The sequence below is a fragment of the Salpingoeca rosetta genome, assembly GCF_000188695.1.
Source record: "Salpingoeca rosetta unplaced genomic scaffold supercont1.26, whole genome shotgun sequence".
Lineage (NCBI taxonomy): Eukaryota > Choanoflagellata > Craspedida > Salpingoecidae > Salpingoeca > Salpingoeca rosetta.
The window spans coordinates 77,407-104,906 of NW_004754908.1; the positions used below are offsets into that span (position 1 = coordinate 77,407).

General features: G+C 55.1%; 8 protein-coding genes across 8 annotated transcripts in view; 3 read left to right on the forward strand and 5 right to left on the reverse strand.

Moving 5' to 3' along the window:
* Positions 1–764: 764 nt before the first annotated feature.
* Positions 765–3,125, reverse strand: PTSG_09486 (uncharacterized protein). Its single transcript, XM_004989860.1, has 6 exons — positions 2,945–3,125; positions 2,764–2,780; positions 2,542–2,616; positions 2,180–2,276; positions 1,768–1,830; positions 765–1,553 (listed from the first exon to the last, which is right to left on the reverse strand). Exons 1-6 carry the CDS (start codon positions 2,987–2,989, stop codon positions 1,212–1,214), a joined length of 639 nt encoding a protein of 212 aa, XP_004989917.1. The 5' UTR covers positions 2,990–3,125; the 3' UTR covers positions 765–1,211.
* Positions 3,126–3,212: 87 nt separating this feature from the next.
* PTSG_09487 (uncharacterized protein) lies at positions 3,213–4,901 on the forward strand. Its single transcript, XM_004989861.1, has 2 exons — positions 3,213–4,309; positions 4,681–4,901. The coding sequence occupies exons 1-2, from the start codon at positions 3,348–3,350 to the stop codon at positions 4,868–4,870; spliced, it is 1,152 nt and encodes a 383-aa protein (XP_004989918.1). The 5' UTR covers positions 3,213–3,347; the 3' UTR covers positions 4,871–4,901.
* Positions 4,902–4,997: 96 nt separating this feature from the next.
* On the reverse strand, positions 4,998–10,406 carry PTSG_09488 (phenylalanyl-tRNA synthetase subunit alpha). Its single transcript, XM_004989862.1, has 16 exons — positions 10,238–10,406; positions 9,899–10,019; positions 9,637–9,688; positions 9,348–9,433; positions 9,022–9,123; positions 8,732–8,853; positions 8,340–8,407; positions 7,943–8,132; positions 7,538–7,617; positions 7,186–7,273; positions 6,860–6,959; positions 6,513–6,602; positions 6,108–6,297; positions 5,790–5,871; positions 5,562–5,616; positions 4,998–5,355 (listed from the first exon to the last, which is right to left on the reverse strand). The coding sequence occupies exons 1-16, from the start codon at positions 10,255–10,257 to the stop codon at positions 5,311–5,313; spliced, it is 1,491 nt and encodes a 496-aa protein (XP_004989919.1). The 5' UTR covers positions 10,258–10,406; the 3' UTR covers positions 4,998–5,310.
* Positions 10,407–10,436: 30 nt separating this feature from the next.
* PTSG_09489 (uncharacterized protein) lies at positions 10,437–15,322 on the forward strand. The gene is made up of 16 exons (XM_004989863.1): positions 10,437–10,607; positions 10,855–11,011; positions 11,247–11,342; positions 11,493–11,591; positions 11,763–11,849; positions 12,042–12,116; positions 12,331–12,401; positions 12,620–12,716; positions 12,953–13,081; positions 13,219–13,319; positions 13,520–13,619; positions 13,788–13,862; positions 14,117–14,199; positions 14,369–14,444; positions 14,633–14,706; positions 14,950–15,322. Exons 1-16 carry the CDS (start codon positions 10,534–10,536, stop codon positions 15,092–15,094), a joined length of 1,539 nt encoding a protein of 512 aa, XP_004989920.1. The 5' UTR covers positions 10,437–10,533; the 3' UTR covers positions 15,095–15,322.
* A 288-nt stretch (positions 15,323–15,610) lies between these two features.
* Positions 15,611–21,621, reverse strand: PTSG_12894 (uncharacterized protein; the record flags this gene model as incomplete). Its single annotated transcript, XM_004989864.1, has 16 exons — positions 15,611–15,866; positions 16,016–16,117; positions 16,711–16,771; positions 16,971–17,066; positions 17,277–17,369; positions 17,670–17,788; positions 18,034–18,277; positions 18,412–18,603; positions 18,798–18,843; positions 19,096–19,125; positions 19,361–19,511; positions 19,708–19,787; positions 20,090–20,153; positions 20,291–20,367; positions 20,615–20,713; positions 21,017–21,621. The coding sequence occupies 16 exons, from the start codon at positions 21,619–21,621 to the stop codon at positions 15,730–15,732; spliced, it is 2,196 nt and encodes a 731-aa protein (XP_004989921.1). The 3' UTR covers positions 15,611–15,729.
* PTSG_09492 (uncharacterized protein) lies at positions 21,595–23,579 on the forward strand. The gene is made up of 2 exons (XM_004989865.1): positions 21,595–21,860; positions 22,145–23,579. The coding sequence occupies exons 1-2, from the start codon at positions 21,704–21,706 to the stop codon at positions 23,287–23,289; spliced, it is 1,302 nt and encodes a 433-aa protein (XP_004989922.1). The 5' UTR covers positions 21,595–21,703; the 3' UTR covers positions 23,290–23,579.
* Positions 23,580–23,624: 45 nt separating this feature from the next.
* On the reverse strand, positions 23,625–25,289 carry PTSG_12895 (ubiquitin carrier protein). The gene is made up of 5 exons (XM_004989866.1): positions 25,058–25,289; positions 24,800–24,910; positions 24,374–24,550; positions 24,044–24,106; positions 23,625–23,869 (listed from the first exon to the last, which is right to left on the reverse strand). Exons 1-5 carry the CDS (start codon positions 25,166–25,168, stop codon positions 23,825–23,827), a joined length of 507 nt encoding a protein of 168 aa, XP_004989923.1. The 5' UTR covers positions 25,169–25,289; the 3' UTR covers positions 23,625–23,824.
* Positions 25,290–25,795: 506 nt separating this feature from the next.
* Positions 25,796–27,500, reverse strand: part of PTSG_12896 (uncharacterized protein) — a 9,412-nt gene continuing 7,707 nt past the window's right edge. Inside the window, exons 25-29 of the mRNA XM_004989867.1 lie at positions 27,360–27,421; positions 27,065–27,166; positions 26,636–26,952; positions 26,325–26,396; positions 25,796–26,082 (exon numbers count right to left, since the gene is read on the reverse strand). Coding sequence (XP_004989924.1) covers positions 25,971–26,082; positions 26,325–26,396; positions 26,636–26,952; positions 27,065–27,166; positions 27,360–27,421 — 665 coding nt within the window. The 3' untranslated portion in view covers positions 25,796–25,970. The remainder of the gene's footprint in view (positions 26,083–26,324; positions 26,397–26,635; positions 26,953–27,064; positions 27,167–27,359; positions 27,422–27,500) is intronic.

The window sequence follows — 27,500 nt, forward strand, 5'->3', positions numbered from 1 at the left end:
GTGTGTGTGTGTGTGTGTGTGTGTGTGTGTGTGTGTGTGTGTGTGTGGTGAGTGTGTGTGTGGGTGTGTGTGGTGGTGGGTGTGTGTGTGTGTGTGTGTGTGTGCGTGTGAGTGCGCGTGTGCGTGAGTGTGGCAGTTCGTTTGCGTTGTGGAAATGAAAGTGCAGCGATACAGGTGAGTGCCGCTGTTCGAAAGAGAAGCAAAGCAATCAAGGGAATCACACCTTGATGGGGCGATAGTCGGACTTTGATGAAGGAACCAGGGGTCCGCTTGCATCACTGGCAGACCACAAGAAGGCCATGGTGGTGCTTGCTCCTCCTCTTGCTTCTTTGCTTCCTTGTCTCTTGCTTTGCTGCTGCAATCAACAGTTGCGGCAAAGCCAAGCAATGTAAGTGAAGCGTTGACGGGCGACGATGGCGACAACATGAAGCAAGTCGAGGCACGGTAAGACACAGCAAGGCAAGGCGAAGCAACTCGCGCACTGGTTGATGGCGTGGCACTGCCTCCGGGAAATGGGCGTTTCACCTAAATCTTCCATGGAAAATCTCATGCTGCTGTGAGCGATGCGGTGGTGGCGATCGTGTGTGGATTTGCGCTCGGGAAGCGGAAGCAGCTGCTTGTTTGTCTGCTTGAGTGGTTGGCTTTGCTCTCGTGCTCTTGCTTGCTGTCAGCTGGGTCTTCCTTTCGTAGCTTGCTGTGTGGCAGTACTTGACAGAGGGGAGAGAGAGAGTGTGTGTGTGTGTGTCTGGATGGGTGTCGTGGGAGGAGGAGACGGTCTTTGCTGACTGTATTGTAATGGATATGCGACAAGGCAACACACACGTCGTGGGCGTGCATGTTGGTTGGAAGAACGAAAGGGATGTCGAGGGATTAGCCAAGAGTGAGAAGAAGGAGAACACAGGCACACCGTGACACGCCTCCGCACACCTCAATTCCCTCCCTCATTTCACTTGACCAAGCGACGTGCGACAGGTAATGAACAAAACAGGGGAAAGAGCAACTGGGCTGGTGCAGGTAACAGCATCATCATCATCATCATCAGGTCTGGTTGGACATGGACGGCGGGGATAACAACAGCGCTCAACCGCGCTGCACACACGCACACAAGTTAACGCACACAAGTGAACACAGTCAACACCATCAATGCTTGCGATAGGTTACACTTTACAACAAGCAAACAAAGCACAACATGACACTCCAATCAACATTTATCAGCCAGAGTAGTTGAGGCCGTTGAACTGGTTGTCTGTGGGAACTGAGGGAAGGCCCTGGGAGAGTGCTGCGTCAGCGGGCATTTGATACGATGGCGTGGTACCGTTGACCGCTGCTGGAGGCATTCCAAGCGCCGGCCCCGCAGCCGTCGCTGTTGCTTGCATTGTCGCTGTCGTTGTCGTTGCTGTTGTGTTGTTCGTTGGGGAAGTGGTGGTGACCGATGAAGCAGGTGAGGCCGGCACTTCCTGTGTGGCCTGCTGTGTTGCGCTGAACAACGTGTTGATGTCAAACGTTTCTTCCGAGTACTCCGACAGCCCCATCCGCGCAATAAAATCTTGGCCCTGCAAGATGGTGTTTGTTTGTTTGTTTGTTTGAGGTGCGGTTGGGGAGCAAAGGGGTAAGAAAAGGGGGAGGGGGGTTGCACAGCGTGCACGTATGGAGGGAGGTGAAGTGGTGGCGGCGGCTGTGGTTGTGGCGGTGGTGGTGCCGGTGGTAGTCGACGCAACGGCACGCACCCAAACCCTTCTCACACTGCTGAGGTGTCATGGAACGTACCCGGCGTTCTCGCAGCACGCTCTTGAGCGAAGCAATTTCCTCTCGCAACCGCTTCATTTCCTCCTACAACGAAGCACAAACGCGAAGGACGGTGCGCATCGATGAGGAAGAGAGAAGCGGGAGGGGAGAAGCGGGAGAGGGGATGCAGAAAAGGGAAGCAGAAGGGGGGGAAGGGAGAAGGGAAAAGGCAGGGGGGAGAGAGCGGCACGGTCAGAGACAAGACAACACACACATACACACACATACACACACAACGGCTCAAACACACACACGCGCGCACACACGCACACACACGCACACACACGCACGCACACGCACACACACGCACACACACGCACACACACGCACACACACGCACACGCACGCGCACACACGCACACGCACGCACACACACGCACACGCACGCACGTACCAGGGCTTGTTTGTTCTCTTGCACGAGGGCATTTTCACGCTGCTGCAGATGCTGTTTGCGTTGCTTCTTGCGCTCGCGGCAGCGGGTGGCGGCAGCTCTGTTGATGGTGTGGATTGATGTTGGGAGATCCCGTAGGTTAAATCAGGCAAAAGCAGATGAGACTGAATGGCCACAGAAGAACCAACACCAAAGATTATGCGCAGCACATGTATCACCGACACACACACACGCACACACACACACACACACGCACACACAAAGAAAGAAAGAGCACGGAGCATGGAGCATGGAGCATGGAGCATGGAGCATGGACACAATGCAGGGCAAAGGTGCATCCAGCACATGTGGGCACGCAAGCTGACCTGTTGCGTTCCAGTTCCTTGGTCTTCTTCTCGCCTGAGGCGGCCTTCTTGCGGGACTTTGGTGCAGGTGTTGGCCTACAGCACAGAGCCATGCATACACGCCGTGGCACAATCTGAGTCAGAGAGGAACATGGCTGTGCGCGCGCAGATGGTTTGCTTCTGGCAAAACCAACCCCGGCCAAACAAAGGCAGCAACACAAGCATAACAAACGCTGAACTCACGTTTTTGGGACGGTGGTCTGGGAGCAGTTGGAGGACGCGGGGCAACACCAGGCAGGCACACGAAGGAAGGCGTGAGGAACCGACCACACCACCAAACACAGCGCAGATACAACATACATCCACACACCACACACACACACAACACACACACACACACACACACACACACACCCAGGCTCACCGCTGGGGCCTTTGTTGAGGCCTTTCCTCGTTTTGCGGGAGGCATCGTTGTGCAGGCGTGCTGGCGACAAGCAACCTCGGCTGGCTGGTGAAGGACGACGACGACGATGACGACGACGGTGATGCGTTGGGGTGGCTGGTTGCTGCTTTGACAGAGGAATGTGTGTGTGAATGCAATGATGAATGCGCAACAAACAAACAAACAAACACACACAAACGAGATAGGGTGGTGGCGATTGAGTGCAATTGTTTTCGCCCGCAGGACAGCACCACGACCAACACCACAACCGCAACCAAAGAAGAAGCAAGTCGTGGCACAACAACAACATCGGTCCCCACACTCACCAAGTTCCCCTCGACTCTGTCGCTTCGAAGCGGCTTGCTCGTGCTCATCACCGCAAACAATGCCCGGTGGTGGCGCCGTGGCGGTTGTGCTGGTGGTTGTGATGGTGATGGTGGTGGTGGGGTGCTGCGGCGTCAGTGGCGTCAGCAGCAGCGGCAGCAGCAGTGGTCGCGCTAACACTGATATGCACGTGCAGCCCACTTCATGGGGGATTCCAACAACAGCAGCAGCAGCAGCAGCAGCAGGTGGTAGCCTGGCGCCGTCTTGGCTGCGCCGCTGCGCGTGCCGGGAGCTCTTGGCCAACTTCACACGGGAGCGACCGGGTCCTTTTCCAGTGGAGATGCAGCTGAGCGAGGAAGACCGCGTCGCCTTCTCACACAACGGCACCACGCCCGTGGAGGTGTACGTCGTGGACGACACCAACAAGGGCCAAGGAACCCACTACAAGTTCTCTGGCAAGGCCATCGAGCGCATGGTACAGGCGGCACGTGGCCTGCTTGAAGGCAAACCCTCACAAGGGCCACTTAGCCACATCCAACAGTGGTTCATCGAATCTATGCAGCGGCATCTCCTTCCTCAAGGGCAGCTTCCAGCGGCCTCCTCCGCCGTTGTGTGGGGTGCAACCTCGCCGTGGTACGAGGCCATGCTCCTTGCTGCAGGCGTCGACCATGTGACAACCATCGAATACAACCAGCTCACCTATGACGACGATCGCCTCGCCACCGTCCAGCCACACCAGCTCGGCGCAAGCACATCAACAGAAACAGCGTCAGTGGGTAAGGGGGATGGGCAGACGCACAAGCACAAGCAGAAGCAGAGCCGCCGCCGCTGGCCGCAGTTTGATATCGCCGTCAGCACGTCGAGCTTTGATCACGACGGACTGGGCCGTTACGGCGATCCCAAGGACCCCTTTGGCGACATCAAGGCCATGAAGATTTCGCGGTGCTTGCTCAAGCCTGGTGGCCTTATGTTCTTTGCCGTCCCCATTGGCCCAGACGTCACCGTCTACAACCTGCATCGCAGGTACGGCCAACGTTCTGTGTGTGTGTGTGTGTGTGTGTGTGTGTGTGTGTGTGTGTGTGTGTGTGTGTTACTGTGTGTGTATGTGTGCATTACTGTGTGTGCGTGTGTGTGTGTGTGCGTGTATGTGCGTGTGTGTGTGTGTGTGTGTGTGTGTGTGTGTGTGTGTGTGTGTGTGTGTGTGTGTGTGTGTGTGTGTGTGTGTGTGTGTGTGTGTGTGTGTGTGTGTGTGTGTGGTGTGAGTTACTGTGTGTTTTACTGTGTGTGTGCGATCGCCCGCGGGCCGTGTATTTGTATCTGGCTGCCTCCGCGTCCTTCACCCACCCATCTCCAACCAACTCACCAACCTTAACAACCACCGCCACCGCCACCAGGTACGGCGAGCTGCGTCTGCCGACCATGCTTGAGCAGTGGGAGATTGTGGACATCATTGGATGGGACCCGGCCCGGCTCACGGCGCCAGCAGACTTCCGTCGCTCGTATGAGCCCATATTCGTCCTGCGCAAACCACAGCGCAAGGCAAGCAAGCCCAGGCAGCAGCACCAGCAGCATGGGGAGTTGTAATCTGCAAAGCCTGTGTGTGTGTGTGTGTGTGTGTGTGTGTGTGTGTGTGTGTGTGTGTGCGTGTGTGTGTGTGTGTGTGTGTGCGTGTGTGTGTTGCTTGTCCCTGTCTGTATCCATGTGGGCTTCGCCCACGCTAGGATGTTCATTCACGCTAGGATGGTTGTTGACCCGCTGTTCAACGGTGTGTTTAAAGACAAACCAACCAACTAGACGAAGAGACTCGCACTCACATTTGCACGTGTAGCTAAGAAGAACTGTGCAGCAAGACCAGACACACATACACACACATGCACAAGAACAAAGGGGGCAGAGGGGGGAAACTACGACGGTGAAGAACGGAAACAATGGAAACGATTGCAACGATGACAATGATGGCAAGAGCAACGCGAGCAGCAAACACCACCCATCATCGCCAACAGGGCAACGGAGGGGGGGGGCGCTCAGATGCGCACGATTGGCTTCTCCTTTGCAGCGAGGAGGTTGACCTGATGATGTCATGAACCAACGACGAGGGAGAAATAGAGGGCAGATGCACATGATGTGAGCATGTGAGCACTTGGTAGTGGTGGACAAGAACACAATCGAGGACGCAAAGGGGCACGCGCACGCGCGTGTGATCTCAAGCGTGCACATGGCACACGACAGTGGCTTGTGGCTTGTCGGGTACAGACGGGAGTATCATAATTCACACCTTTGGGCCAATGAGGTCGCGGATGTTGGAGTACCCGTACTTGATCATCGTGGGCCTGCACACGCACAGCCACGCGCCACATGAGCAGTTGAAGATGTGTGTACATATGTGTTTCTGTCTCTGTCTGTGTGTGTGTGTGTCTGTGTGTGTCTGTGTGCGTATCTGTGTCTGTGTGCGTGTGTGTGTGTGTCTTTGTGTGTCTGCGTGTGCGTGTTGTGGACGACTGACCGCTCGAGGGAGAGACCCCACGCGATGACGACGACGTCCTCCGGCAGGCCCATCGGCCGCAGCATCTCCGGTCGGAAAATGCCTGCAACGCGTGGTGGCGGGAGTAGTTCAATGAGATGCCCATGTGAAGTGATGCAAAAGGGAAGGACGGCGCTCCCAATGCACCACAGACCAAACACGCACTCACACACACACGCATGCACGCACGCACACACGCACTCACACACGCACACGCACATTACACACGGTGCACGCACACGCACATTACACACGCACACACACGCCCACACACTTTACATACACGCATGCGCAACGGACCTGAGTTGCCAATCTCGACGACCTTGTCGAGCCCCTTGTGGTAGGAGAAGACCTCCATGGAGGGCTCCGTGTACGGGTTGTACGCCGGCTTGAAGCGAAGGTCCTCAATGCCAAGCCGCTTGAAGAACGACTCCAGCGTCCCAATGAGATCCCCGAGCGTCAGGTTGTAATCCGCAATCACGCCCTCAATCTGCACAGGTCACAGGCGGGTTTGGTTAAAGGGTAATGAGCGGGGGAGTCGGGGTGGCAGGGTGCGTGAGAGAGAGTGTGTGTGTGTGTGTATGTGTGTGTGTGTGTGTGTGCGGTGTGTGTGTGTGTGTGTGGGTATGTGCGGGTGTGTATGTGCGGGTGTGTATGTGTGTGCGGGGTGTGTGTGTGTGTGTGGGTATGTGCTTGTGCACGGACCTGGTGGAACTCGGCGAGATGTGTGGCGTCGAGCGTTTCGTTGCGGAACACGCGGTCAATCGAGAAGTACTTCACGGGCTTGAACGGCTTCTGCTCCCACACCAACAAACATGTGTCGTGTGCGTGTGTGTGTGTGTGTGTGCGTGTGTGTGTGCGTGTGGGTGGGTGGGGTGTGTGTGTGTGTGTGTGTGTGTGTGTTATGTGTGTGGGTGAGTGAGTTGATAAAAACCGAGACAAATCGCACATCGCCATGCAAAACTAACACGAGAAACGAGTGTATGCGGGGGCATCAGCCTAATTACAAGCTGCACGCGTTAGACCAGCTGCCTCACACTACTGCGACGTACGTTCTGTGCGAGTTTGTACAGCATGCGAGCGCTAACGGCCGTCGTGTGCGTGCGCAGGATGTTCTTCTGCGCCTCCTCAAGCTTCCAGTCGTACTCATACCTGAAATCGACACACACACGTGTACACACGCATGAAATGAAAAGGTTGAGCGGTAGACAAAGGGTGGCCGCACATAAGCGCGCAACACTGCGTTCACCAATAGCAAGCGCCCGTGCCAACAACAAGAAACGTCTGTACAACTCCACCTCCACCAACGAACAGCCTCCCTCCCTCCCTCCCTCCCTCCCACTGTGTGTCGTCATGATGATGATGGTTGTGAGCGCACCCCTGGCTGCCATAGCCGCCGCCGTTCTCGTGCGTCTGCTTCACGCGCTCAAGATACTCTGGGGGAAAGTCGGTCGACTTCTCGGGAACTGCAACACGCACGTAGGTGGGAGGTGGGTACGTCAGCGTGATAACGAACGTACGTGAGTGTGTGTGTGTGTGTGTGCGTGTGTGTGTGTGTGTGTGTGTGTGTGTGTGTGTGTGTGTGTGTATGTGTGTGTGTGCGACTGCTGTTTTGCGCATGGTCCCGTCTAGGCTGTTGCGGTGGTGTGAGTTGCACAAGCATGGCAAGCATGGCAAGCATGACAGCACCAACTGCACAGGAATGTGCGTGCATGTGTATGCATACTCACGACTCATGAAGAAGGTGTCGTGTGCATCGCGGGCCGGGTGCTGCTGCGGCTGGAACAGCGCATCGAAGTTCCAGAAGGCGCTGACGTGGACATACACACATACATACACAAGCAATCACACATACACATGAAGCACATGCGTATGACGGCATGCGTATGTGAGCTGCACGACAGGTACAAGGGCCGTCAATGCAATGACAATGCCAGCAAACTCCACCACTGCTGCAACACAAGCCACGCATCACCACCACCACTATCACCACCACCAATGCCACCACCACCAATGCCACCACCACCAATGCCACCACCACCAATGCCACCACCACCAATGCCACCACCACCAATGCCACCACCAATGCCACCACCACCACCCCCGCTATGCTCAATTGGCACGGGAGGGCTGACCTCTCGACGAAGCGGCTGGTGGGCATCTCCTCGAATCCCATCTCGAGGAAAATCTGGCGGTACTCCGTGCGGACCTTCATCAGCGGGTGCAGCGCAGCATAGTTGACGGGCGTGCCCAGTGCCTGCAGGTTGAACTGCTTGAACTTGGTCGTCTGCCACGACCCGTCGGCCAGCATCTCCGGCGTCAGGTCTGCCCGCAGCGTGAGGGGAGGCGTGGTGGTGGTGGTGATCGGAGCGTGAGGAGAGGGGTGAGGGTGCGGGCAGCGAACGGACTCGCAACGTAAAGTAGCAAACAAAGGGTACACAGACCATCCACACACACACACACGTTCACACACGTTCACACACACACACACACACACACACACACACACACACACAAGCGCTAGCAGCACACCTGCCTCCCTCTTCTCGAGGGTGAGGGAGAATTCGCGGCCCTTGGAGATTGCGTACGTCGTAAACTGCCTGCAGTTGGCACAGTATCATCACAACACACATTCGCACACACATTCGCACGCACGTGAACAGCAATGCGTGAGCGGTCATATGGGCACATGAATGCTTGTGTGTGCACTCGACTTGTTCGTCAGGAACGTGCTCACTGTGTGTGCGTGTGTGTGTGTGTGCGTGTGTGCGTGTGTGCGCGCGTGTGCGTGTGTGTGTGTGTGTGTGTGTGTGTGCGTGTGTGCATGTGTGCGTGTGTGTGCGTGTGTGTGTGTGTGTCGTGTGCTGGCGGCGTGCTACATGTGAGAGCAGGTGTGATGGTGGCGGTCGTTGCAGTGTGCGTACTTCTTCTCGATGAGCTTGCGCTTCTTGAGGTCCTTGAGGACGGCTGTGTTCTTCAGCATGTCCGCGTCGTCCGCCTGGATCGCCTGCAGCTGCTCCTTCACCGTGTCCTTCAAGTCCTCCGCCTGATGCATGCAAGCAACACGTGGTATCGTGGCGTCGTGGCGTTGCACGTGTCAGGGCTATAATGCAGAAGAAACACCGCCAAGACAAGGCGTCTGCGCTCTGGCACACACCACATCACCACATCAGCACATCACCACATCAGCACATCACCACACGCTGCGACGTACGATGCGGGTGACGATGGTCTGGTCGCCTTTCTTCTCCGTCTTGATCCACTTGAGCTTGATGGCCTTGCCCAGACCAACGTTGCCCATCTGTCCAACCTCCGCCTGTCATGCAAGAAGGGCATGCCACGCAGCACAGCAATGAGTACGTGTTTAATGGCGCATAGCATGTATTCCACAGAGATGAGTATGTTACCAGGAAGGAACGGTACACAGACACGCTCACAGACAACCAGCAAAACAAACCAACCTCAGCCAGGACACCTTGCTCATATCCCAACACACACACACACAGCCACAGCCACAGCCACAGCCACAGCCACACTCACGAAGATTTCGTCGCGGGAACGGCCCTCGGGTGTGGCGCGAGATGCGACTGCCACCTCCGGGCTGCCATGAAGAATGACGTTGGCGCCTAAAGAAGAAGAGCAGGCATGATTGCGCCGCGGGGATGTGAGCATCAATCATGATAAGCAATGCAAGCAAGGGTTATACGAGCACATCAAGGGCATGAGAAAAGATGAAGGAGGAAGGCGACTGGACAGGGAAGAAAGATGCACACAAAACAAGGAATAGTCAGACATTCGTAGGTCAAGATAAGAACACGTTCATGCGTACCTTCTGCAGTCACCTCCCAGCGCTCGACCTTGTTCTCCTTTGTTTCCAGGATCTGCAGCGTGTCAAGTCCAAAAATGCAGTTGAGTGACAGGAAGAGAGATGCGCGGTGAGCGGAGGTGTAAGACGTTCGCGCACAGCACAGTGAGTGGCACAAAGGACAAAGACACCGACACGTCATGGCATCCGCTATACCATGCCATGCCATGTAACAACGCATGACGCGCGACGCAGCACGACACAGCACAGCCACCGCAATACGCACGTCGCCGTAGGACTGGATGCTCTTCATGAAGCCAACAATGACATCGTGGTGCACTTTCCACTCTGCCGCCAGTTCGCGGCTGAAGCACGCGCCGTGCGTGTCCACGACCTTCAACAGGTCCCTGCAGCCATCCAAGCGAGGCAGCGAGGCAAGCGAGGCAGCGAGCGTCGCATGAGCGTGCCAGAGCACAAACTTCAAACCCGCCCACCACGCACACACACTGTTTCTCTCGCTCAGGCACGAACAAGCACACACACACACACGCACATCAAAGGTTTCGATACACATGTGTACGCACGCCGCTCCTTATCCCTCTCTTTGACCGTCTCTCACACTTACTCCTTCTGCTTTGCAGGCATGGCGTCTGTCTGTCGGGGGGGGGGGGGTGTCGGTGTATCTGTTCACTCAGCGCAACTCAGCTCCGCTCGGCACGGATAATGGCACGGAAGACAGCAGCACAGCGTAACACACGAGGAGATGGATGTTGGCGATTGGCGGAAGATGTTCGTGAATATTCACAGGCACTGTCGCCAAGGACAAGCAGCACAACAGACAGAGGAGAGGCAAGAGGCAAGCACAACAGCAAGCACAGGAGCACCAGCAACAGCACCAGCAACAACAACACAGAGGCGGCGATGCCACCGAAGAAGAAGGCAAGCACGAAGAAGGGCAAGGGCAAAGGGAAGAAGAAGAGCAAGTCAGACAAGAAGTAAGTGTATCCTTTCGTTTCACGGGCGAATAAATGGTCTGAGCGTGTGTGAGAAGAAGAGAGGCAGGAGGAGGGTTGTGTGATTTGTTTTGAATGGTTTGTGCTGATACGCTTGTGCAGGTGTGCTTGTGAGGATGTTTGCAACGGACTGAAGCCATCAGCTGTCGAGTGTGTGCACCAAAGTGATCTTGCACACGACGCCGCATACTCATTTTAACCTTGACGCTGCGTGTTGCCTGTCGAGCAGAGATGGAGAAGAAAAGCCAGCGCCGCACATCATGACGAATGAGGAGAAGCTGTGGGCCACTCGCTTTGCCATCAGCGAGAAGGCCCGCAAGGACCACCGCGAGAATGCATCAGTCCTCATCCAAGCCAACGCAGGCCTCGAGAACAAAATGCAGGAGGTGTGTCTGCGTCTGTGTGCGAGGGCGTGTGTGCGTGTGTGTGTGTGTGTGTGTGTGTGTGTGTGTGTGTCTGTTTGTGTGTGTGTGTGTGTGTGTCTGTTTGTGTGCGTGCATGAGTGTGCAAGGATGAAGAGTTGAACAGCTTCTGCGCTGGCGATGCGTCCACTTCAGCGTGATTCGTGTCGCTTTGGCTTGCGTGCTCACCTTTTTGCCCCTGCTTTGCATGGTCTGCTAGATGGAACGAGACACCATGGAGGTTGTTGCGTTCCTTCGCCGCGATTTGGCCAAGGCCGAGGATGAGCTCAAGGCCGCCAAAGACCACGTCGCAGAGGTGTGTGTGTGTGTGTGTGTGTGTGTGTGTGTGTGTGTGTGTGTGTGTGTGTGCCGGAAGCAGATACTGGTGTGGCTCCCTGCTGGTCTGTCGCGGTCACGCATGTGCTGACACAGGCAGTGACTGGCTTGGCATGCTGGGGTGCAACAGGTGCGTCGAAGAACGCAACAGGAGATTGAGGCTGTGGAGGACGACTGCAACAACAAAGTCATGGAAATCCAACAGCAGCTCAAGGACCGCACAGTCGAGGTCTGTAACTGGGTGTGTGCGTGTGTGCGTGTGTGTGTCGCTTTTGTTACATCTTGTCTGCCGTCTGTCCTCTGTTCTCTGTTCAGGCCGTTGCCAGTCAGCCCAGCTGTGCTGCTATTTGTGCCACGCACCCTGCTCTGTTTTCACGCTGCACATCTCGCGTGCATGCAGCTGGAGGCCACGCGACGCGAGCTGTTCTCGCTGCGCGAATTCAAGCACAGACGAGAGGAGATTGAGCGAGAAGTGCTGGACTTGCAGGTGCGCACAAAGGGTGATGATGAGAGGTGGCGAACATGGGGGTGGCTGCGTTAAGTTTTGATGGCTAGTGTGGTGTTGTCGCCTATGTAATTGGCACTTGGTGGCACGCATCATTCCGTTTGCATGGAACGTTTGCATGAGGACACGTGATGTGGACTCACCCGTTGTTGCGTGTGCCTGTTCGTAACACAGGACAAGAACAGGCAGCAAGTGGCTGCGTTTGAGAAGGAGAAGCAAGCAATGGAAACGAAATTCTTCGAGGAGAAGGTACCACACAGCACAGCCCGCTTCAGGGCGCACATGCCATGTAGCAGCAGCATCACGTGTGCACATGAATACATGCATGTGTTTGTATGTGTATGACCTGATACGCTGCTCGATATCACAGCATGTGACATGTGTCCCAACTCACGCTCGTGTGTGTTGACAATGTATCACAACCTCCATTGTTGTTGCGTCTCTCTGCTTGTTCTTGCATCAGGCGCGGCTGCAACAGACGACCGAACGACAACTCAACATGCTGGCCAAGAAGGCACACGAGGAGGCAATAAAGTGCGATGTGTGTGCACAAGCCCTCGCTACTTGTGCATCCTCACAGTGGCTCGTAGTGAGAGACTGCATGTGTTGAGGCTACGCTCACATGAACCACCCAACTCTCGACCTCATGTTTACGTGTGCGTGTGTGTCTGTCTGCGTTTGTGTGCGTGTGTGTGTATCTGTCTGTCTGTGCGTCTGTCTGTTTGTGTGTATCTGTGTGTATGTGTGTGCAGGAATCTCGGCGTGTCGTCGCGCCACACGTTTGAGGAGAACGAGCGCTTGACAGAGGAAATCAAGCTGCACCTCACCGAGAACGCAAAACTCAAAAAGGTTCGTGTTGTGTTGTGTTGTGTGTTATGTTGTGTCGTGTGTGCGTGTGTGTGTGTGTGTGTCGTGTGTGTGTGTGTCGTGTGTGTGTGTATGTGTGTGTCGTGTGTGTTGAGTTGTGTGTGTGTGTGTTGTGTTGTGTGTATGTGTCTCTCTGCCTGTCTGTTTGTCTGTCTCCAATTTGACTTACCCAAACTCGGCCTCCGCCTCATTGCGCAATCATGCACCGGCAACGGCAGGATGTGCAAGCACTGCAGGACAAAGACATGCACCTTCAGCTTGAGCTTGAGGAAAAGAGTGGCCTGGTGACGGAGCAAGCAGAGGCGCTCACAGCACACAAGGAGAAGACACGCCAGCTCCAGCGAAAGGTGTGTGCGTGTGTATCTGTCCGTGCGTGTGTCTGTGTCTGTGTCTCACTTGAAGTGATTTTTGATACCGTGAGTGGCCCTTACACCACGGCTCGTTTCCCACCACTATTATTGCCTTGTGCTGTGAATGTGTGAAGGTGTTTGCGTTGGAGGAGAAGTTGACGGCCATGACGCAAGAGCACGCGCGAACAAAACGCGAAATGGAGCAGGAGGCGCTTGACGCAACCGCGGACCTCAGGTCCATTGCCTGTGCTGCTGCTTTGAGTGTCTGTGTGTGTGTGTGTGTGTGTGTGTGTGTGTGTGTGCGTGTGTGTGCGTGCGTGCGTGTGTGCGTGCGTGTGTGTGTCTGTGCATACATCCGAGTATTTTGTTCCCTCTCTTCTGCCTGCTTTGACTGTGTTGGCATCCTTCCTCTTCATGTCTTCGTGTCTGTTGCAGGCAAACGCTCGCGGCAACGCAGCAAGCGCTGGCCCTGAAGACTGCGGAGTTGAAACGCATTCGTCACCTCGCGCGCAATGTGCTCAAGCAACGAACAGAGGTACAGCAGTCTGAGTCATGTCTGTACCTTGCATGCGAGACATGCGTGCATTTGCGCGTGTGTTCGTTGGTGTGTCTCTTCTTCTTCTTCCTCTCCCTCCATCTCTCCCTCTCTCTCTTCCCCTCTCCATCTCACGTCACTATGCCGCTGCTTCGTGTGTTGGTGCAGGTTGAGCAGTTCTTCATTGATTCCCTGCGCTACGTCCGGCAACAAATTGTCGACACACGCGCCGAATACGTCAAGGTGTGCGTGTGTGTGCATGCATGTGAGCATGTGCATGTGTGTGGGTGATGATGATGATGATGATGATGATGATGATGATGATGATGATGATGATGATGATGATGATGATGGTGATGATGAGGGTGGTGTTGGTAATGATGGTGATGATGATGATGATGAACTCACCTGTGCGCATGCTTCCCCTTGCCTCTCTCCTCTGCTTCGCCTCAACCTCCTCCCTCCCTCCCATCGCTCCCCATACCGCCCATCGTTAGTATGTGCGCGATAAGTACAACCAGGACATGCGTGCTGGCGCCCGGACGGGGCAGCTGCCAAAAGTCGCCACATTCGGCAAAGGGTCAGTGACGATGGCAGACGTCTGTGTCAGTCTGTGTCTGTCTGTGTCTGTGTGTCTGTGTGTGTGTTCGAGTGAACGACATGTGTTGTCGTCCATTCTCCTTCGTTGTGTTGATTGGTTTTTGCTATCTTCTTTTGTTATTCGCTGCCACTGCAACGCACCACAACAGCACGGGTTCTGTTGCCGCGGAATTTGAAAAGGCCGAGCAGTCCGTGCCAGAAGACTTTGCAGAAATTGACGTCACGGTGTGTGGCCCTCTTCATTGTGTGTGTGTGTGTGTGTGTGTGTGTGTGTGTGTGTGTGTGTGTGTGTGTGTGTGTGCGTTCTTGTCCCGTTTTGGTGTACATACATTTCTGCCTCACCTCAGCCCCACTCGACCTCGGTTGTTGTGTCGTGTGTGTGTGTGTGTGTGTGTGTGTGTGTGCTGTGCCAGACCCTCACGTGGGAGCAGCGGGAGCAAGTGCTTCAGCGCGTGTTTGCCAAGATCAATGGCGTGAAATACCAGCGGTGGGTGACACTTTGTGCTGCGCGTTGTCTGAGACGCGTCGTTTTGGGAGTCCTGGGTCTGTGCGTCTCTTTGCTTTGATTGTGCCCCTGCTTGTTTTCCGCGCGTGTGTGTATCTGTGTCTGTGTGTATGAGTTCCCTCTCTCTGGGAGCTGCCTCCTTTTGCCGTTCTCCTTGTTCCTCCCGACTGTGTGTGCGGTGCAGCGTATTCATTAACACCGGCCAACGTGTGCTCGTGCCTGCAGCCCGACCGACGCCCATCAACAACAGCAGCAAGCGGCATCATCGTCCACGCAACAGCCGCGACCTCCAGCCATTGGCCACTCATCGGGCGGGCGCCGGCCCCTGTCCGCAACCGCCACACAGGCAATGCAGGCTCTCACAATGTAGCAGCGTGATGTGTGATGTGCGTGAGTGTCGGAGTGTTGTTCATATTGTGGAGCTTGTCAAGCTTCTTAGTTACTGTTGCTACGACACCTTTGATTTGCAGTGCATTCGACTTTATATTTCGTGTCATCCCTGTGCTGTGTTTGGTTGTTTTTTGTTTCCCCTCTCTCGCACCCCTCCCCTCCTTCCCCTGGTCTTCTTGTGAAAACGAACATAAACAGCGGCATGATGTGTGGTTGCTGTGACACGTCCCACACCAGTGTTGAACATTGGGAACCAAAAAAAAAAAAAAAAAAAGAAATAACACACAAAAAAAAACGAAACAATAACACACAATACATCTTTTGTTTGGAGAGGGAAATGCTACATCACGTGTATGACCCCTCTTGCTTCTTGGGCTTGAGCTGACCAGGCTGACAGACAAAGCAGCCGTGGACGACGATTTGATACAGGTGATTGCTGATTTTGATCGTCGAAAAGCCAATATACACACACCACGGTGTTCACTGGTCCACGCACCAAGCCACTTGTTAACCTAATTTATTCGGATCATAACCAAGTGGCCGAGTAACTATCCTGCATGGGCGTGTGCTCGTGTGACCAAACACACGGACAAAGCTGCGCTGTACCGGCGAAAGTCACGCCTCGCTCCGGCTGCAGGTGATTGGAGGAGCGAACGGGCCATTGTGGGTTCCGTGCACCGACACAGCCCGCACCCATATCGTCTGCGCTGGCAGTGACAACACAGCGGCTGCATCAATGGCAATAAAGGGGTCTGCACAATGCGTAAACAGGACGAAGCGCGTGAGCAACAAAGGAACGGCTGCTGCTTTGCCAACGCCTGAGCACACCCATCACAAGAACCCAGCAAGCCGTAAAAGCTGCAAATGCAAAAGGCAAAGGCCAGAAACAGAGCAAAGTGACCTGATGTCTGGAAGACGCGCAGCAGCTCCTGCACCCACACTTCATAGTGGCTGACACGCACGTCATCCGCGTTGATCGGCGGCGTCCACGCTACCACGAGGGCTGGCGTGCATGTGCATGTGTATGTGTGGTTGTGTGTGTGGAGGGGAGAGGGTCGGTGCATGAATGACGTGTGGGTGTGAATCAACATGGAGTCAAGCCAGGTCAAGCAAAATACTTCAACCATGAAACACTGCAGGACGAAGAGACACAATACAATACCCCTTTTGTTTTCACACACACACACACACACACACACACACACACACACACACACACACACGACACGACACACACACACACACACACACACACACGCACGCACACACACACACACACGCGCGCACGCACACACACACACACACACACACACACGCACACACACACACACACACACACGCACGCACGCAAGCACACACACACGCACACGCACGCGCACGCGCACGCACACACACACAAAAACTCGCCACGCACACACACACACACACACACACACACACGCACGCACACACACACACACACGCGCGCACGCACACACACACACACACACACACACACGCACACACACACACACACACACACGCACGCACGCACGCACACGCACACGCACACGCACGCGCACGCGCACGCACACACACAGCACACAGCTCGCCAACCTTCAGTGGGTTCATTATGTTCGACGCGGAGCATCTCGAATGAACAGGCAATATCACGCGGCTATTTGCCCCCACGTCCACAAAAAAGCGCACAACACAAATGCGTGAGCACCACTGTAGCTGAAAGCAGCCGACGGCCCAACCAATGTTTCTCGTTCCGCCCTCGACAACGCAATCCAGACCACACCAAACACCCCACCCCGCGCCCGCTTTTCGACTGCTTGCAAGCACAACTGATGCCATAACCACCACCAACCGACCTGGTGTGGATGTGCATCAAGGAGACGAACGGTGTCGAGTGGCCGCCCCGCGCTGGGTGGAGGCAGCATGTGATCTTGCAGGAGCTGCATCACATCCTGCCAGCGCCAACCAACGTGCAGGACAACGTACCAGTTAACACAACAGGGTCGACGCCAGTGAGCCAGTTAAGACAAATGCAACTCGGCTACAGCAACCGAAGAATAGCCAGGGGCACGAGACACAAAATAGGGCCAGATAAACGACGCAAAGGGCAAAGAGCGCGGGGGCGCGTGATACAGCAATACATGCACCAGCAACACACGCACATAGATGTCTACAAAGGTGTCCTGGTAGATGCGATACAGCCAAAAGGGGTTCATGCAGCACGTGTGCTGAGGAATCGACATGGTTTCACGAATCTACGCAACACGCGCAAGACACATGAAAGTCTGCATGTGAGCAAAGCAAGGCCGGCGTAGAAGACGAACATGACAGAGGCAAACACGCCCACAAGCACAGTCACAGAATACCCCATGCTCTCATTCCTGAATCCCATTCAACAACACACACACACACACACAAACGAACACACAAACACACACACACACACACACACACACACACACACACACACACACACACACAACCACGCATACATGCAAGGGGACAGCGTCGAGCCCTCGTCCCCCCCCCTTCCTCCGTAAATCCTTGGTCCTCACCTCCTCCTGCTGGCTTGGCGGAAGGTGTGCAATGCCGCCGAGATGCGCCGGGCGATCGGGGTGGGCAACGCTGTTGGCCTCAATCGTGTTGACCCAATGCACATACACCAGATCCAGGCCTTGGGACGAGGGGTGCACGGCGAGAGCGCGAGAGTGGGCGAATCAGAGGGTGCATGTGTGCACACATGTGAGCGTATGTTTGCGAGAGGGAAAGCGCGTGCGTGTGTGTTAGCATACGCGAGCAGCAATCGAGCACGTGAGTCCAATACAGCCAGCGTCAAAACGAAGCAGTCACAGTCACATTGACGGTTTGAATGGAAACGAAACAGATAGCATCATCAACAAGACAGGCAGCGATGTGTACCTGGGAGCTGGGCCATGGTGCGATATGGCGTGTAGTGTTCGGGCGGAACTGCAAATGGAAACAACTCCAGAAGGAGCGCGCCTGGCGGAAGAAACATTCCCATGATCATCATGGAGCCGTGCATGCCAATGGCTGCACGACAGGTGGACAGAATGGCCACTTGCTCCTCAAAAGTATGTGTCTCCATGCGCACAACAACGACGGGCACGTGAAATGCCGCGCGCAGCGTTCGGATCAGCTTCGCCTGCACAGGTGCAGCGGTGCAAAGCACATGCGAGCAAGTCAATCAGAGCACACATGCATACAACAGAAACAATTTGCGGGAGCCAGGGTGAAGCATTGCTGTACACCTGCACACCGCGCAATCCTAAGTTACACCTCGTTCAAGATGAAACGATTTCGCGTGCGCGAAAACACGGCAATAGGCGACTGTGGGCGGATGGCTGGCGGTGACACAGAAGATGAAGAAACTTGCGAAGAAGAAGAAGCAGCAGCAGGAGCAAGCTGCTCAAGCTTGGATATGAGGAAGCGGGCGAACACACGCAAATCCCTGCCATCAACGTCTTTGCTCTGAACACAACAACAGCAGCAACAACAATCGAAACAGGGCGGTGTCAGAGAATGTAGGAATTGGCAGTGCGCAAGGGAGTTGAGTCGCGTGCGTGTGACAGCCAAGCACAGACACACGCACATGCCATCGTAGGAGACAGCGTAGATTGCCAGCACACTACGTGCCTGGCAACCACCGCATTCAAACCCAATACCGGGAGTGGTCCTTGAGGATGCTCGAAGCCATAGTCATACCACGTACTGCCGTTGTATGTGCGTGTGTGCATTTGTTTAAGAGTGGAGGGGCGGAGGGAAGAGCGAGTGCGAGTATTTGGAAGAGGAAATAGTGAGCACAGGTGTGTGAGTAAAGTTGATGGAGTTTGGTCTGTGTGCTTGTGCCGATTAGCCAGAGGAGACACTGAGCAAGACAACGTTCTTTGAGGTTCGTGCGTACACGGTGTCGTGTACATGTCTGTACGCGGTAGAGAGCGATTGTGGGAGGCGCACACTCACGTGCGCTTGGAGATGCCAACGCGAAGGGAACTGCGAATCATGTTTGGCAAGCAAACATCCAGATCAAGGGGAGCAGCGAGGGTCACAAAGTAGGCACGTAAAACAAGGATCTATCGCGATGAAGAAAACTAACAAACAACCCGGCCAATACAATACACGCACACACACATACACGCATACACACACGCGCACACACGCGCGCACACACACACACCCATACACACGTACACACACACACACACACAAAATCACTATTATCGCTGACCTAAAGCAGGTGAGCTGGGCTGGGTCTTGTTGAAGGTGTTGAAGGTAGAGGATGTCGCGCTGTGTCAACAGCTCATACAGGCGCTGTGTGGAGAGGGACGTGGAAAACTCATCTGCACACACGAGCAACGCCCTGTTTTCGGCAGCAGCACCTGAGGGAGAGAGAGAAAGGGGGAAGGGTAGGGATGGGCAAGGGTAAAGGCTGTGTTCCTGCAGTCACAACAGTAGAGCGTGGAAGGAGGCGGGGGGGGGGAGCAAACCCACAGCGGCGCACCACAGTCTTGAATGCAATGAGCGTGCATGCATGCAAGCCTGCGCTTCAAGGTGGCGCACTGCAGAGACACGTACCGAACTCGCTGCGCAGTGTGAAGAAGAGAGGCAGCAGGTCGTCGTGCAGCACGTGCATGATGTTGTCTGGTTTGAATCGCCTGCGCAAGAGTTCGTGCATGTGCGTGCATGTGTGAACACAAGGGAGTGAGAGCAGGACAACACAGCACACCCAAGAACTAGTAGCAGCAGCGTTTACACACACAGAACCAGAGGCACACACAGAGGCATACACACACAGAGGCCCACAGGTGCACAGGCACATACACACACACACACACACACACACACACACACAGGCACACACAGACACACACACACACTAATACACACACACTAATACACACACACACACACACACACACACAGACGCAGTCACGCACAGACACGGACGCCAGCGTACCGAAAGAGGAGGGCCGGCTCGGTGATCATGGATATGTGGTGGTGCTCAAATTCAAAGTTGCGCGCTGGTGCAAAGTGCAAGATGCGTGGAACAGCGAGCACGTGAGCTGCGATGGCCGACATGTGGCGCTGGGGAGGTGGGTAGTAGTACAAGAGGGCAAACAAGTAGACTGATCCTATGAGAGACGCCTCGAAGGTTTACCTTGAAAGTCAATGTAGTTGAAGAATTGCACGTTGTGGTCCATGACAGATGACAGCGATGCAAGGGCTGGGCTATATCTGTTGTGAATGAATGTATGAGTGCAGGGTTGTGGGGTGCAACGAGTCAAGCTCAATAGCAATGGACAGCAGAGGCAGAGGGGGTTGGTCAGGCAAGCAGCAATAAGCAGGGGCAGACAGCAACCAACAGGGGCAGGCACAGAGCAGAGCGCTTCATTACTGTGCTTGCGTCTGCATGTGTGCTTCCGTCTGTACATGTGTGTGTGCTTGCGAATGTGCAGCACGTACACACGTGCAGGCAACCTACCGATCTTGAGGAACGTTTTCAAGGATTGTATCCGGTCCGTGAAAGAAGAGAAACTGTTGCTCACCGTCGCTGGTGGTGCGATAGCACACGTTCTGCAGGCTGCCATGGCGTGCATTCGCAGTGGTATTACATCAAACAACAGGCATGAGTTGCAACATGACCACCGTTACACGCAGACACGCGTACACACGCGCACTCAGACTCACATACACAGACACAGACACACATGCACACACATACATACGCACGCACACTCACACATACATACGCGCACCCAGACTCACAAACATAGAGACACACACAGACACACACCCAGACAGACAGACACACACACACACACACACACACACACACACACACGCATACACGTCAAGCCGAGACACGAGGACATGAGCGACTGACTGGCATCGGCGATGGTTGACGTCAGATGTGTTTGAGCAGAAAATGGATGATCCGGCTTGTAGGGTGTTGCGCAGAAAGGCCTGGCTATGATACAGGTCAGCCTGTGGTTGATCCTCTTGAGGCTGGTACTGCCCCTTAATGTGAGTCATTCCTTCGCCGCCAATACCGTCGCCGCCAATACCGTCGCCGCCAATACCGTCGCCGCCAATACCGTCGCCGCCAATACCGTCGCCGCCAATACCGTCGCCGCCGCCAGGTGTCGGCAACACCAGGTGCGGGACAGCGAACAGCAGGACAGGAAGCAGGACCACGACTGCCAGCACAAGTGCCAGGCACCTCGTCACTGAGCACCTGCACTCCTCCTGTTCGCCATAGCCGTGCGGGTAGGATAAGTGGCGGGTACGCTGGTGACCCAGCCACCACCATCGGCACCACCGGCACCACGCGTCACAGCAGGTGCATGCCTTGTGCCACTGCACCTGCGCCTGCACCCACAGCCAGCGCAAGCGAGTCCTTCCCCGCCGCCGCACAACAGCCGTTGCAGTCGTTTGCGCAACCGACACCATAATCTGCAGTCCACTGAAAGTGGCGGACGACGACTTCATCGAAATCATCAGCACCAGCCACCAGCCAGCCTCTCACCTCACACACACCTCCACACATTGGTTGACGCATCGACAGTGGGAGATGCGGGGGATGGTGCAGGCTGGGTTTGGCGCGATGCCGCTGGTGACACGGGTGGTTGTGGTGTTTCAGCTGCTCGGATTCATCATCGGTGCGTCATTTCCACAGGTCATCCCAGCCCTGTGTCTCCAACCAGCAACGGCCATCATGTATTTCCAACGTGAGTGTCGAGCCCTCGAGCGTTGTGTTGGTTCTGGAGTGCCAGCTCGCACGAACCAAGACACATGTGCATGCGGGCTGGAGACCTCGTGCTGACCACACACACACACACACACACACACACACACACACACACACACACACACACACTCACACACACACACTCACACACTCACACACTCACACACACACACTCACACTCATGTTCATGATCATGAGTACACTCAAGATTTACGCGCACACTCACATTCCCCCCCCAAACGCGCACTCGCACTCGGACACCAGTCCATCGGCTGTTCACATATGCTGTGATCCACAGGAACTTGATACACTTTGTGCTGAACATGATTGGGTTGCTGATGGTGTCGTCACGGCTAGAGACATCCATGGGCAGCGTGCGGTATGCACACATGTTCCTGGCCATGACAGCCGTCGTCGCCGTGACATATTGCATGGGCGCAGCGCTGGCGTACCTGATTGTGGGCATCAACTTCTCCTTCTGGAACATCTGCACCATCGGGCTGACCAGCCCTCTGCTGACCATGGCCGTCATCTACGTCTATTGCTTCTCCACCAGCTCCTCCGTGATCAGCGTGTACGGCCTACAGATGCCGCCCACAATCTTGCCGCCGCTCATGCTCATCTGCACCCACTTCCTCCCGACCACCTCCTTCTGGTGCAACTTCACGGGCCTGGTTATGGGGTACATGTACGTGCAAGGCGTCGTGCAACAGCGCATGCAGCTTTCTAGAAGCGCCGTGCTCACCCTGGAGTCTTCGACGCTTGGCCAGCGGCTCAGCACGTGGAATACGTTCGTGCGCTGCCCCGACGCCGCCCTCCCGACAAGGGCGACCACGGCGGCGTCAGCATCATCGTCATCAACAGGCACCACGACGCATGCAGCCATGGGGCGAGCGGCAGCATCGGACAGCGCTGCCGGGAGAGGAGGAGGAGGAGGATCGGGCTTCAGCGGCGACGCTGGTGGATTTGGTCGTGGTGAACCATCACGCGGCATGCAGCTGACATCGTCGTTGTCGTCGTCGTCGTTATCGTCGACACCAGCGTCGTCGTACGCGCGACCGTATGCGGCACGCGAGCCGGGTGCTGCTGTCACTGCGCCGCTCTCAACGAGCCGTGGTGCCGGCAGCGCTGCTGTGGGAGGGCACAGGGGGCAGCGGCAGGCTGCTGCGCACTCGCCCTACCAGCATTCGCAGCAACGACAGCAACGACAGCAACGACAGCCACCACAGCAACAACGACAACAGCAGTCACAGCAACAAGAACAGCAGCATGCATACTTTCAACCGATTGAGCGGTTCGAGGAAGAAGACTTTGACGACCTGGCCCAGCATCATGAAGATGACAATGATGATGATGATGACGATGATGATGACGATGAGCTTGAGTTTGTGGATGCGCGCGAACATTAGCAGTAGTGGCAGCACTTATTGTTCATCATGGAAGTATCCGCGTGTCGTTCACAGGCGCATGATGCACCAAGGCCACACTGCTAGCGTGTGCTGTTCTCGTTGTTGGTGTGCTTGGCTTGGAGTAACAGTTACACAGTTGCTGCGCAACACACACACACACACACACACCACATGCACATGCGCATGGTTGCTGCTTTGCTGTTGGTTGCCAACATTGGGGCGAGGGGGAATCGGGCTTTAAGTGTACACACGAGAGCAAGGGATAAACCAACATTGAATGACGTACAGGCAGGCAGGCAAGCAAGCACACAGTCAGACACACAGACAGACACACAGACACACAGACACACAGACACACACACACGCATACACATTGCTGATTGGCATTAGGAGGATGGAAAGTGACAAATTAGAGCAGACAGGCAAGACAATACGCCCTGAATCATCATCAGCACATCGCACGTGTCATTTCATGCAACATGAACAAGAGCGTGTTGGAGCAATAGGTGTTGTGTGTGGAAGTGTGGTTGAACGTCTAAAGGAACGCCTCCTCTTGGCTTCGTCGCACGCACGACCGCACCTGTGACGCGAGCATTTGTTGTTGGTGGTGGTGTATGTGTGTGGGGAAGCGGGGCAGCAGGTGTGGGGTGAGAGTGTGTTAATTGTGTCTGCACATGGACACATTCGTTGTGTGCACAATAATTTGCGTGCGTGCGTGTGTTGCGACATGCGTGCAAGTTCACGTTGCCCATACCTTCTTTTTGAACGTTTCCTTGTCTTCTCTCCATTCCTTTGCTGCCTCCAGGTTTGCAGGGGACTACACGACGAAGGCGGGAGAAGAAATATGGTGCACGTGTTTGACACGCGCGCACAAGTCGAAGATGGAGAAGTTGAGAAAGAAACAGAGAAAAGCTGGAGGCAGAGAGACAAGCACGCCAGCACTTACACACAGACATGCACAAAGACAGAAAGGAAGGGAGGCACACAGGCAGGCAAACAGGCAGACAGGCAGACACACGCACACAGTCAGACAGGCAGACAGTCAGACAGGCAGACACATACACACAAACACACAAGACCACACCTCGTCGTTGGGGTCCGCGAGCATGGACGTGACGGAGAGAAGGATGGTGGTGACGGTGTGCACGGGAAGCCAGCGTTCACTGGCATCCTCATAACCATACTCATCATCGCCGGGTGGATGCAGGATAGAGATGCACACGCGTCCATCCTCGTACACGTTCGGGTGCCAAGGAATGACCTTCATAGATTGCATGTATGCGCGTGCGTGTTGACGTCAAGGTTAAGGCTGACATGTCGCACGTGAAAGATACAGACACACACATACACACATACACACGTACGCATGCACACACACACATACACGCATGCACACACACACACACACACGCACGTGCACACACAGACACACACAGACACACACAGACACACACAGACACACACAGACACATACACAGATACACACGCGCGCACATGACATGTAACATACCTTGACAAAGCGCATTTTTGGCGGGTTGGAAGGGTAGTCCTTTGGAAACACAAGCTCTGCACAGAACATGGCCCCGTTGTATGGGCTGCCCTCCTGTGGCATGATCATCACCTGCAGGCATGTCATGATGATGGTGGTGAAGTGAGGACACGCGACTTGATGTGATGTGATGTGATGCGACACACATCATCATCACATCACGTGCCTATCCAACCGACACACATTCAAAGTAACAGCAGCAGCAGCAGACGGACATACCTCCCAATGGAAGATGTTGTCGTCTTTGAGGCCAGCGCTGAACCCATCGACGGGGTTCTTCTGCAGCTCCTTCAGCTGCCGCTGCAACAGCAATGCCGCTGTACCGCTCATCTCGCTGCGTGCTTGGCTTTGGCTTGTCGGTTGTTCCTTTGCTTGCTTCTTGCTTGTTGTTGTGCGAAAATAAATTCCACACACATACACACACACCACACACAACAACGGTCGTTGTTGCTCTTTTGTGTTTGTGTGCACGCACGCACGCTTTGCAGACTGTTCCGTCGCGTCCCTCCCCTCGCCTTCCACACTGTGCTCGAGATGCGTGTGCACATCTTCTTGATCGTTGACTTCCTGGCGCTTGGGTTTGCGGTGGCCACGCTGTACCTCATGTACCAAGGCCTACAACAGCACCGCGAGACCCGCAACCACCACGCCGACAACCTCCTCCTCCAAGACGACCTCGTCGCTGACGCGCTGTAACCAGCACGCGTGCTCCCTCCCACAACCATAGGATAGAACTTGGCCAGCATCATTAGGACAGTCAGCACCGCTAGAACCAACGCTCATCGCCCACTGCGGTTCCGGATCTCGCGGTTGCGTGGTGGGGTTGGCGTGTATGCAGTGTGTCGCTGTGACCGCGCACCAACCAAAGCCACTGCTGCCGCCAACTTACACCTCACCACATCTCATCTTCATCCACCCAGCCGCACTTGCACCTCTTTCGCGTTTCGACTCGTGGTTTCGGGTTCGGGTTCGTTCGTTTATTTCACATCATCATCATCATCGTCACCAACAACATCGACAGCAGCAGCAACAGCAACAGTGACGACAGCGTCGTCAAGTCAGCCGCGACGCGTCTCACAAGCAAACCAAGCACTCAAACCAAGCACCCCAATGCATGTGCGCGTGGGGTTGGCTATGCTTTGTAGTGCTGGATGGCGGAGAGCAGGTTGACGGCACTCTGCGCATCCTCCGTTTGCAGCAGCGCCTGTGCAAACAGCTCCATATTCGACTGCTGCTCGCTTCGCCTGCACCCGTGAGAGGCACCACACAACACACGGGCACACAACGGCGTGAGTCTTCTCCCGTGGTCGTCATCACAACACGCAACACGCAGCACAAGGGCACACCCACAACCAGCAGTACAATACACAAGCACAGCAAGCAGCACAAGACAAAAGGGTGGCCAGCACAAAAGGCACGCACGACCTCATGACACCAGCACGAGCAAACAACACGCTCGACTGCTGCTGCTGCTGCTGCTGCTTACCGTCTGGCCTGGACGACGCACTCAAGCTCGTGGCTCTTCTCCGTGGCCCGCGCCAACACGCTCTCGGGCAAGCTGTTGCACAGGAGCGGCGGGTGGGTTGTGGTTGTTGCAGTGTTGTTGGCGTGTGCTTGCGTGAGTGCTTGCGTGAGGTAGCTTGAGTTTGTGCGCGAGCGTGCAATGTGAACGAATACCACCGCGTTTGGTGGCATTGAGTAAATGATCGTAGGTACACACACACGCAAATGCCGCATGCAGTCAAAAAGACACACACACACACACACACACACACACACACAAGATACACAACGCACCAAGCGAGGCGGGCGACGTTGAGGCCGTAGCTTTTCTTCGCCAGGCCCTTGACGAGCTGGTGCAGGAAGAGAACGCGCTGTGGCGGCTGTGCCGATGGGGGCACGGATGTTGATGGTGGCGGCGGTGTTGTGGCTCCCTCCCGCACAGTCGTGTCATTGGTATCGCCAGCAGTGATGATCTCCAACGCTGCGACATCATCATCATCACCATCATCATCATCATCATCATCATCATCGTTGTCGCCGTTGTCATGGACACCAGCTCCCTTGTTGAGAGCACTGTTGGCAGCCATGGCTTGTTTGTCGTCGTCTTGTTGCTGTGTTGAGCAAAGTGACGCAACGGCATGGTGAGACACACGTCAACAAGCAACAGCAATACACACGAACACATACAAGAAAGCACACACATACGCAGACTAGGTGTCGCACCTCGACGAAGCTCATGTGTGAGCAGAGGACGTGCTGCGGATACAGCGCCGTGACCTCCGCCAAGCTCGGGTAGTGCGTGACAAACAGCGACAGGCACCGCAGCTGGTGGCGGGTCAAATCACAACACGCACGCACACACACACACACACACACACACACACACACACACACACACACACGCACACACAAGAGGCAGATGGTCGCGTTTGTGAGTGAGGACAGAGGGGTAAAGAAGCAGTGCGCGTGTGTAGAAGTGTGATTAGTCGCAGTACACCAGTGGACGGAATGGATGCACCTTGTCGATGAGATATTTCAACGTTGCGTGGGCAATGGCGACGCCGTCGTGCGTGGACGTGCCTGAAGCAGATGAAAAACAAACAAACAAACAAACAAGCATGAAAAACAAACAAACAAACAAACAAACAAGCATGAAAAA

Bases quoted from the DNA above. Each gene is read 5' to 3' on its own strand.
- PTSG_09487 (XM_004989861.1), top strand. From the start codon at position 3,348: ATGCCCGGTGGTGGCGCCGTGGCGGTTGTGCTGGTGGTTGTGATGGTG. The intron at 4,310-4,680 runs GTACGGCCAACG...CACCGCCACCAG, and splicing joins GTCTACAACCTGCATCGCAG to GTACGGCGAGCTGCGTCTGC.
- PTSG_09488 (XM_004989862.1), bottom strand. From the start codon at position 10,257: ATGCCTGCAAAGCAGAAGGA. The intron at 9,689-9,898 runs GTGCGTATTGCG...GACACGCTGCAG, and splicing joins GCATCCAGTCCTACGGCGAC to ATCCTGGAAACAAAGGAGAA. The intron at 9,434-9,636 runs GTACGCATGAAC...CTTCTTCTTTAG, and splicing joins CTGGGAGGTGACTGCAGAAG to GCGCCAACGTCATTCTTCAT.
- PTSG_09492 (XM_004989865.1), top strand. From the start codon at position 21,704: ATGCGGGGGATGGTGCAGGCTGGGTTTGGCGCGATGCCGCTGGTGACA. The intron at 21,861-22,144 runs GTGAGTGTCGAG...CTCGGACACCAG, and splicing joins GGCCATCATGTATTTCCAAC to TCCATCGGCTGTTCACATAT.
- PTSG_09489 (XM_004989863.1), top strand. From the start codon at position 10,534: ATGCCACCGAAGAAGAAGGCAAGCACGAAGAAGGGCAAGGGCAAAGGG. The intron at 11,012-11,246 runs GTGTGTCTGCGT...ATGGTCTGCTAG, and splicing joins TCGAGAACAAAATGCAGGAG to ATGGAACGAGACACCATGGA. The intron at 12,402-12,619 runs GTGCGATGTGTG...ATGTGTGTGCAG, and splicing joins GCACACGAGGAGGCAATAAA to GAATCTCGGCGTGTCGTCGC.
- PTSG_09486 (XM_004989860.1), bottom strand. From the start codon at position 2,989: ATGCCTCCCGCAAAACGAGGAAAGGCCTCAACAAAGGCCCCAGCG. The intron at 2,277-2,541 runs GTCAGCTTGCGT...CACCATCAACAG, and splicing joins AAGGAACTGGAACGCAACAG to AGCTGCCGCCACCCGCTGCC. The intron at 1,831-2,179 runs GTACGTGCGTGC...GCTTCGTTGTAG, and splicing joins AAGAGAACAAACAAGCCCTG to GAGGAAATGAAGCGGTTGCG.
- PTSG_12895 (XM_004989866.1), bottom strand. From the start codon at position 25,168: ATGAGCGGTACAGCGGCATTGCTGTTGCAGCGGCAGCTGAAGGAGCTG. The intron at 24,911-25,057 runs GTATGTCCGTCT...ACATGCCTGCAG, and splicing joins ACAACATCTTCCATTGGGAG to GTGATGATCATGCCACAGGA. The intron at 23,870-24,043 runs GTATGGGCAACG...CTCGCGTCACAG, and splicing joins AGGAAACGTTCAAAAAGAAG to GTGCGGTCGTGCGTGCGACG.